The 10,588-nt window shown below is 39.6% G+C and overlaps 1 protein-coding gene across 1 annotated transcript in view; it reads right to left on the bottom strand.

Annotated features, from left to right (window-relative positions):
• Nucleotides 1–550: 550 nt before the first annotated feature.
• GABRG3 (gamma-aminobutyric acid type A receptor subunit gamma3) overlaps nucleotides 551–10,588 on the bottom strand; it is a 1,042,113-nt gene continuing 1,032,075 nt past the window's right edge. Inside the window, exon 9 of the mRNA XM_082244515.1 lies at nucleotides 551–1,173. Within this exon, the coding sequence (XP_082100641.1) occupies nucleotides 895–1,173 (279 nt within the window). The 3' untranslated portion in view covers nucleotides 551–894. The remainder of the gene's footprint in view (nucleotides 1,174–10,588) is intronic.

Below are 10,588 nucleotides of genomic sequence, written 5' to 3'. Positions count from 1 at the left end.
GTGCTGGTTAGGAAAATTGGATCCTAGAAAATACTTTAACGATATATTCGAATATTATCAACTACATGGGCTAAAAAGAAGAGCAAAAATGTTTAAAAATGAAGAAAATATATTTATAGATGTTTTAATTCTTTCATATATGTGTTTAGAATGTAGCTGGTAGGCACCATGGTAAATAGCCATTGTGACATAAAACACTGTTAATCATAGGGGTATTGTAATCAAACAGTAATTGTAAAAAAAACTTCACAATATAAAAGGATGATTTTCTTCTTTCTTCTTTCTTTGTTTAGAAGTAGTCTTAAAGAGTACACGTAGGATGTCTATAAATAGTGTTCTTTCAAAATGAGTCTTCTTTGTAAACATAAGAGTTTGTTTCACTTTTTCCAAAGTAAATGTATCTTCACATTTGCCAGCTAGTGTGCTTGTGTCATATCTTCAAAAAGTTACAGCTTTTTTTACGTAACATCTATACCACTTATAAAAAGATAAACATGGCTTTTATTTTAAATATTCTGGTATGTAATCTTTTAATAAAAAATGTACTTCATTTTATATATAAATTTTTAATTTTTTTTTAATAAAACGGTGCAATGGTATCTTTCTTTACTTTTTTGTACTTACAATATAACTCAATGATATTTTTTCAGTGTAATTTTTCTATGCCAAATATAGATTTTTACTATATAAGAATTTATAAGTATTGTCTTGTGGTAAAAATTAGTTAGGCATCGGTAGTAACATTTCACAATTAAGCTCTTTAAATAGAGTCCTTTTTTCTTGCTCAGTCAACCACAAACATGGTTCCTGTGAGGAGAAAAAAAAGTCTTTTGTATCCTTCAGCTTTGTTTGTTGGACTGATTCAGATAAAGGCAGTCTTCACAATGTGAGTCTTCATAGATAAAGATATCCAACCCAGTATACAAGGTTAAATAACAAGAATGATGTTGGGAAAAAGACTCTGGAGTAGGAGTCCAATTCTAGAAGGTCTATGTGTACCCGACCTCTTCTCCATGAGCCAGATTTACATTCATCGTAGCAACAAAAGAAGCTTTGACAGTCTTTACCATCTAGACACTCATAGACACACGCCTCCTCAAATTCCTGCCAGTACATGGCATTGTTCAATGTGATGACAGTCGGAGGAGGTCTCATATCCAAAACCGAATAATTCTAAAGAAAGAGATGGAAAACAAGTGATTATAAGTAGTGTCATTGGTTGCCACATGCTTGACAGATTGAATTACACCTAGCAATTTTCTGTACTTCTCACAGGCTTGGTTGTGGGATTTATTCAGCCATCTTCTTTAGTGAACCAGAAAGCCTAATATAATCTTAATAAATCACTGACTATAAAACTAAACTATATTCTGGGACACAGTAAGAATAGTAATAGTTTAATTTATTTTAGGGGCACTCCATGCTAGCAAGGGGATTTGGTGAAACAGGGAGATTGAAGAATACAGGAAGAGACACATGGTCATTTTATTTTCATTATTAAGTTAACAACTAAGCCTTATATAACTACATTGCTGACAAAAAATAACTATATTTTTGGACTAGCTGATAACTAGATCATTATTTGGGGGTCACTCTCTTGCACTTTATAGAAAGACATATGAAATGACCTGTAAGCTCCACCTACTGGGTTAATCTGTTTTTATAATCACAGGCACAAAAGGAATTTTCTACAGCATGTGATATGGAATCAACAGTTCTACCTGCTAGCTGAAAATGAGTACAATATTTGCAATGTTTCATGTTTACAACAATTTTTGTTCATGTAGTAGTGAATAGGGATGAGATGCCTTGTTCAGAAGTTCAAAGAATGGACAAACTAAATGGCAGTTCAACCAGGCCTAACCTTTGGTTTCAGTAGGGAATGAAGCATTTCTTCCACTGCTAAATGTGACAACTCCTAAGGTTAGTTGCTAGGGAACCTGCAGCCGCCAGAATCCTAACAACCATAACGTGAATGCTCAGCCCATTCAGCTGTTAGCTGGCAGATGAATGAAAACAAAGATAAAGACTAGGGCCTCTTTCCCAAAACCCTGGCCCGGTAGTTTTGGGGATCAGTGGTCCGGTAGCTTATCAGAATCTTAAAGCCCAATTTAAAAATAGGAAGGACCCAGATACCGACATGCCTTCTTCCAGCACTGCTTCTGTGAAATCAATAATTTCCTGCTCTATCTTCCATACCTGCTGAGTCTGTAATTTCATGTCAAGATGTTGTTCCCACATATGAAGAATCTGTCATTTTGCAAATGTGTTGCTGCACCTTCAGATAAGCTTTCTATATCTGCTGATTCATCTTTCACATGTTTTGATACACCTTACACATCTCAGTCCTTTAGGGCATTTGTGGCACCAGATCTTTATTTCTAGTACTACTACTAAATTATGTTTTATGAAAGCACACCCCATCCAGCCACCATCAAATGCAACCGAATAGTAGCTTTTCTAAGAGTGTAAATCTATTTTTGCCCTCTGCCTGGTGCTCATGCAATAAAAAGAAAATTGTTTGCTTTCCCTGTAGAAACACAAAAACTGATTTGCTCAACTTTTATGGCTTTCAGTGCTAACAAAAGAAATCCATGTATTACTTGTTGAAAAGTTGAAAAAGTACATGTATATGTATGTGTCAGGGAATATGAGGAATGTGCACAGCACCAGGCAGCAGCCAATGTATATTTATCTTTGGAAAACAGCATAGGCATTGAAACTCAAATTAGTGTTAACCTGCAAAATAAGCAAAAGGACAAAATAATTCAGAACGGTGAGACTGTAAAAAGATTGCTAATTGATAGCATTTTGTATATTACCAAGCTATGTCTTGCTTACAGAGGGAAGGATAAAGCTTCTCATAATATAGTTAACCCTGATTTAAAGTACAGCCATTTTTAAATTAGTGTTTCTTCTAAGCAACAATAATATTAATCTCCATAAGCTTCAGAACAGATTGGGGCCCTGAATAGTAAAAGAAAGGGGCATCACCCCAGTGGTAAAGGGACAGGTGGTCTTCTAACATTATTAAGCAAAACTTTAGTCAACCACTTGAGCTTCATTATGGGCAAGATGGTGAAGATCAGCCAGGGTGTTAGAGAAGCTGTTAAATTTGGTGTGAAATAGACAATGCACAGGATGTTGCTGTGAAAAAACAATGCAGCAGAGGCTTTTCTTTTAGTCAGTGTTACTAGAAAAAGCGTATTTGGTATTCTGAAGGAACAGTTGGTACAGTTCTTCTTAAGCTTTCTTAATATCACTGACAGCTCATTTGATGGTGCTGCAAATATAATTAGGAGCTATAATAGAATAATAGAGTACAGGCCCACATCAAATCAATGTTATACAGTCCTGTGTACGCATGGTGCTATGCTCCTGTTCTTAACCACTTCCCCCTAGAACGACGTCATATGACGTCGTAAACTTTGCGGGGGTATACCGGGATGATGCCTCTAGCTAGAGGCATCATCCCGGTACCGTTGTTTGCAGCCGACGGTCGGCTTTCCGTCGGTACCGATTGATGCGGCTCGGGAGCCGCTCGATCGTTACCCTGGGGGGCGGGAGGGGACGCCCCCCCCTCCCGCTGCCTTCCGCGGCTTTTACCGGGGCTCCCGTCCCACCGGGAGCCCCGAGCACCCAGCCGGTGCGTCCGCCGGCTGGATGGAGTCCCGATGAATGCCGGAAATGGCATTGATCGGGTCTCCGATGACGTAACCCGGAGGCGGCGTCCATGACGTCACTTCCGGGTTAGTGTGCTGCAAAACGGCGCCAAATTTGAAAAACGGCTGTATGCAAGAATGCCGTTTTCAGCGTTTTGCATACAGGGAAGTGTAGTGGAGGGGTCGAGGGTCTTTTAGACCCTCGATCCCTCCATAAAGTTTACCTGTCACTGCATATTGCTGTCACAAGGGATGTTAACATTGCTTGTGACAGCAATAAAAGTGATCAGATTTTTTTTTTTTTAAAAACTGTAATAAAGTTAAAAAAATAAATAAAATAAATGGGAACAAAAAAAAAAAAAAAATTTAGCCGCCCCGATCACCGTTAGCTCGCGCACAAAAAAAACGTATACGGAAGTCGAGCCGCGAATTAAATCGCTGTTCAAACCACACATGTGAGGTATCGCCGCGATCGCCAGAGCATGAGCAATAATTTAAAAAAAAGAGCTACACTCTAACTCTAAACTGGTAACCGTTAAATAAATTTAAAATGTCGCCTATTGAGATCTCTATTGACCGTAGTTTGTCGCCATCCCACAGGGGGGCGCAATTTTAAACCGTAACATGTTGGGTATCTATTTACTCGGCATGACATCATCTTTCACAATATACAAAAAAAATGGGCTAACTTTACTGGTTAGTATTTTTTAAATGCAGTGAAATGTAATTTTTCGCAAAAAAATGGCGTTTTAAAGACCGCTGCGCAAATACAGAGTGACAAAAAATATTGCAATGACCGCCATTTTTTTCTCAAGAGTCTTTGCTAAAAAAATATATATAATGTTTGGGGGTTGTAAGTAGTTTTCTAGGAAAGAATACTGGTTTTAACTTGTAAACACAAAGTGTCCGAAATAGGCCTGGTATGGAAGTGGTTAAAGTGGTTCTCCAGCCTCCCCCGCTATTTTTTTTTAAACCCCTGCATACCTTGTGGAAGGTACTGAATGTTTCAGATACTCACCTGCCCAGCAATCCAGCAGTGTATTGCAGATTCCTGTCAGAATTTTGCCCCCGCTCAGTCCTGCGTTACCATCTTTGGTGTTACATCATCCCGAGGCCTGCTGCCTCTTCCAGGTTTAGCCCACAGGTCTCGATGCACCACTAAGCCCCTCTTTCTCCTTTCTCTATGAAGCACTATGCCTCCTGGGATGTGACGTATGTATCCCAAGGGCCATAGCAGACATAATGTCCTTCATTAGCATAAACGATTGATGGGTATTAGGGGATGGGATAGAACTCTTTTAACCGGTTGCCGACTGCGCACAGTATATTTACTGCGGCAGTCGGCCCCGGCCAGGCAGAGTGACGTAGGTCTACGTCGCTCGCCTGTCACTCCGTCTAGAGCCAATAGCGGGCGGGCCCGCCTCGGCTCGTTCACGGAGGAGTGCGGGAGTGTGACTGGTGGACCCGATGTTCGCCGGTCACACTACGATCGCCGGTACAGCGGGAGAAAGACAGAGCGGCTTATGTAAACAAGCCGCCTGTCAGTTCTCCCTGTGTAAAAGTGAAGATCAGACAGTTCTACTATGTAGAACTGTTGATCTTTGTTTTTACACTAGTAGACCTGTCCCTGCACAGTTAGAATCACGCCCCTAGGACACACTTAACCCCTCCCTGTCCAATACTGTTAACCCCTTCCCTGCCAGTGTCATTTTTGCAGTAACAGTGCATATATATAGCACTGATTACTGCAGTAATGTCACTGGTACCCCCAAAAGTGTCAAAAATGTCAGTCAAGGGTCCGATCTGTCCGCCGCAATGTCGCAGTACCGCAAAAAAAATTGCAGATCGCCGCCATTACTCGTTAAAAAAAAACACCAAAAATGACAAAAATCTTTCCCTTTGTTAGTAAACGCGATAACTTTTGCGCAAACCAATCAAAATACGCTTTTTGCGATTTTTTTACCAAACATAGGTAGCGTAAAACAAATTGGCCGAAAATGTTAAAAAATTTTGATTTTTACATTTTTTTGGGGGGGAATTTCATATAAAAAAAGTGAAAAATATTGTTGTTTTTGCAAAAATTACGCTCTTTTTTTGTTTATAGCGCGTGATCAAAAAATCGCACAGGTGATCAAATACCACCAAAAGAAAGCTCTGTTTGTGGGAAAAAAAGGACGTGAAATTCGTTTAGGTACAGCGTCGCACGACCGCGCAATTGTCCGTTAAAGTCACGCAGTAAAAAATCGCAAAAAAAACCCTGGTCTTTTAGCAGGAAAATCCTCCGGTGGTAAAGTGGTTAAGAAAAAGAATGTAAACAAGCAAAAAGGTGTGCTTTACGTGGGGAGGAGGAGTGGGGAGGAAGGAATTTCACAATAAGGGCGAAATTCAGCTTTAATTTGGCGATTACTAATGTCACAGACAGTACCACTCATGTAAAATTATTCTTTGGACTGTCCTTTTCTTGAGAGTGCTACAAATGCTCTTTTGAATAGGTCTGCTCTCAAGGTCATGGCCATGAAAAGACATACTGGATAGTGGAGAAAGTCAAGAGCACTTCATAGTAGCTTTGGTTGCACCGGAGAGCAATCAAAGGAAGTCTATATTGTTCTATTCTACAGCTTGGAACACATTTCTGAGTCTCCTAGATTTGTCAAAGCTATGAGTGAAGTCAAAGATTTGCTTCATGACTGGACACAATATTAACCACTTAAGCCCCGGAGGATTTGGCTGCTTAAAGACCAGGGTTTTTTTTGTGATTTTTTTACTGCGTGACTTTAACGGACAATTGCGCGGTCATGCGACGCTGTACCTAAACAAATTTGATGTCCTTTTTTTCCCACAAACAGAGCTTTCTTTTGGTGGTATTTGATCATCTGTGCGATTTTTACTTTTTGCGCTATAAAGAAAAAAAGAGCGTAAATTTTGCAAAAATAACAATATTTTTCACATTTTTTTATATGAAATTACCCCCCAAAAAAATTTAAAAATCAAAATTTTTTAACATTTTTGGACAATTTGTTTTCGGCTACCTATGTTTGATAAAAAAGCGTATTTTGATTGGTTTGCGCAAAAGTTATTGCGTTTACTAACTAAGGGAAAGATTTCTGTCATTTTTGGTGTTTTTTTTAACGCGTAATGGCGGCGATCTGCAATTTTTTTTGCGGTACTGCGACATTGCAGCGGATAGATCGGACCCTTGACTGACATTTTTGACACTTTTGGGGTTACCAGTGACATTACTGCAGTAATCAGTGCTATACATATGCACTGTTACTGCAAATGACACTGGCAGGGAAGGGGTTAACTTTATTGGGGAGGGAGGGGTTAAGTGTGTCCCTAGGGGCGTGCTTTCTACTGTGGCTACTAGTGTAGGAACAGCGATCAACGGTCCTACATAGTAGAACCGTCTGAACACTGTTTCTACACAGGGGAGAATGACAGGCGGCTTGTTTACATCAGCCGCCTGACTTTCTCCCTCTGTACCGACAATCGGCGAGTGACCGGCGGACATCGGGTCCGCTGGTCACACGCACTAACTTCCCTGTGAACGAGCCGCGGCGGGCGCGCGCCCGCCCGCTATTGGCTCACAAGGAAGTGACAGGCAAGTGACGTACTGATACGTCCCTCTGGCCAGGGCTGACCGCCGCAGTATATAGTCGTGCGGCGGTCGGCAACCGGTTAAACTTTACTTATCTAATTCCAGTTTATGCAAAATTTTAATATTGCTAGTTCAGTTTAAGAGTATTTGCAAACATTTGGATTGGATAGTTTACAGTTATATCAAATGGTGGAAATTGCCAAAGACCGTATTTTAACGTACAGGGATTCATTTTCAAACCTGCAGTGATGTATTTTTTTATAATCACGAAGGTAAGCAGTACCACTGTGAACCATTCTGTTAATACTGCAATTACAAACCATATACCTCAGAAAATGCTCACCAGTAAAAAAAGAATTCCTGCATAATTTCATGAAATTAACCCTTTTCTATCCTCCTAAATGGTGTAATCATTATGCTTTCTATGTAGTCTCTGATCAGGTGTCCACCAGCCTGGAAGAATACTTCTCAAAAAATGAAAATTGTTCTGGTATATCAACTACATCTTACTCTTGAGCAAGCTCAAGTGTCTTCTGAAATAGATTTTTGAAAGTTAAAAAAAAGCAGATTAGTGTCTGCAATTAGATAGGAACTACAGGAATCCTGTATTTCAATGAACACAGAGAGGGATATTTAGTTTATTATGAAATCCTTGATAACATTTCTCCTACAGATTGAGTTTATTGAGCTGCTTAGCTGGCCAAAGTATTCAGGGAATGAATAAACTAAAGCCAGTGATGAAATCCTTATCATTTCTGCGTATATTCATCACATAGTAGATTTGTGCATTTAAAGTGGTTGTAAACCTCAGTAATGGAATCTGAGCAAAGCACATTGTATATATTGTATATGTGTAGTGTTTACTTACCTCTCCCAAAAGCTCTAAGTGGCTTTTCTCTCTGGTGCTTCGTTCCTCTGTTATCAGCATGAGTCACTTCTGAGAAGTTTCCCAACATATGAGATAAAGTGTTAGGGAGGGATATAAGCACAGAGCTTGTCTATTTACAACACAGGGCTTCTGCTGTGGTGAGCGGGGTGTGTTCCTTTCCTCAAATCAGCTCTAACACAAAGTAACTACAGCCTCTCTGCCCCCTTCCCTGTGCTCCTGACAGTTGAAGAAAGATTTTAACACTTTTCTGCCCTTTTGAAGGGGTTGAGGGAAGAGAAATCTGCAGATAAACAAGTAAAACCTATGTAGGAGGATTTGTTTCTTCTGTGTATCATTGGAGGCTGTTCACTTCACTGGGAATATATGAGGGTTTACAACCACTTTAAGGTTACCTGATCTCCTCTGCATTCTTAAAGTGTCAATTAAATTGGGTATCTAATACACATAGTTGTAATCTAATACACATAGTTGACACTCTACAGAACACCATACATATTGAAAAAGTTCTACAACATCACAAGCCTTTTTGCTGTTCAATGCACTAAAGACAAATGATACCATAGCTCTTGTTCCAGGGGAGGCCTGGGGACATTTGGCTTGGGAGGCAAATGCAATTAACTGGTCATTTCATGGTGGGTAAAGAAAGCATTCTGCAGTGATTTGTGCTCATGGTTAAAGATGGGCATTGTCTTACTGTACATGGTTTATTATAATATAACTTTTTTTACATACCTATATTTAAAAGGGGGAATGTAGGGAAGGATTTGTAAGCAATTAAGTACTTTATGACCTGAACAATATAACTGTGAAAGTTATGTAGACTCACCTAAAAAAAATTCAATGAAAGGCCCTCATCACAAATAACCTTTTAACAAATAAGCACAACACATTTCACAGATTTTCATATCATCTACAGCTCTCAACATACCATTTTATAATTTCTTAGGGACACAGAAGATATAGATACTAAAAGTCTTCCCTGAACAGGAAACAGATAGTTATAATTTGGCCAGCAGATGTCATTGACGGTGGGTCCTGCTCTAAAATAAGATCTGAATGGGGTAGTATCTCAATTCAGGACCACATGCCCAACATATTGTTTGTACTGGACCAATGGACAAATGCCCTCTAGTGTCCCAGCCCAGTCTCTACCTATGTGTTCCCTTAAATGCCACATTAACAAGAATAAACCTGATTATTGATTTAGTAGAGGAAATGCAAAATACTGCAGTCAACACTTCTACAGTGCCTTGAAAAAGCATTCATACCCCTTGAAATTTTCCACATTTTGTCATGTTACAACCAAAAACGTAAATTTATTTTATTGTGATTGTATGTGATAGACTAACACAAAGTGGCAAATAATTGTGAAATGGAAGGAAAATGATAAATGGTTTTAAATATTTTTTACAACTAAATCTGTGAAAAGTGTGGCGTGCATTTATATTCAGCCCCCCTGAGTCAATTGTAGAACCACCTTTCGCTGCAATTACAGCTGCAAGTCTTTTTGGGTATGTCTCTGCCAGCTTTGCACAGCTAAAGAGTGAAATTTTTGCCCATTCTTCTTTGAAAAATAGCTCAAGCTCTGTCAGACTGGATGGAGAGCGTCTGTGAACAGCAATTTTCAAGTCTTTCCACAGATTCTCAATTGGATTTAGGTTTGGACTTTGGCTGGGCCTTCTAATATATGAATATGCTTTGATCTAACCATTCCATTGTAGCTCTGGCTGTATGTTTAGGGTTGTTGTCCTGCTGGAAGGTGAAACTTCTTCCAAATCTCAAGTCTTTTGCAGACTCTAACAGGTTTTCTTCTATGATTGCCTTGCATTTGACTTCATCCATCTTTCTATTATCTCTGATCAGCTTCCCTGTCCCTGCTGAAGAAAAGCATCCCCAGAACATGATGCTGCCACCATCATGTTTCACGGTGGAGATCGTGTTTTCAGGATGATGTACAGTGTTAGTTTTCCGCCACACGTAGCATTTGGCTTTTAGGCCAAAAAGTTCAATTTTGGTCTCATCTGATCAGAGCACCTTCTTCCACATGTTTGCTGTGTCCCCCACATGGCTTCTCGCAAACTGAAAACGGGACTTCTTATGGCTTTCTTTCAACAATGGCTTTCTTCTTGATAGTCTTTTATAAAGGCCAGATTTGTAGAATGCACAACAAATAGTTGTCCTGTGGACAGATTCTCCCTGAACTGTGGAATCTCTGAAGCTCCTCCAGAGTTACCATGGGCCTCTTGGCTGCTTCTCTAATTAATGCTCTCCTTGCCTGGCCAGTCAGTTTAGGTGGAGAGTGTGACAGTATTCACCATCACAGGAAGTGAAAAACAGATACTTATTGATTTGAATTGCTTCAGATGGGAAAGTAATATTTGTCAGCAATATCTTCATATAAAAATATGAAGATTTATTCCCACTTTTCACTGGGAGACC

Source organism: Pelophylax lessonae (genome assembly GCF_965119305.1).
Source record: "Pelophylax lessonae genome assembly, chromosome: 2".
NCBI classification, from domain to species: domain Eukaryota; kingdom Metazoa; phylum Chordata; class Amphibia; order Anura; family Ranidae; genus Pelophylax; species Pelophylax lessonae.
This window is presented reverse-complemented; position numbering and strand designations above follow the sequence as displayed.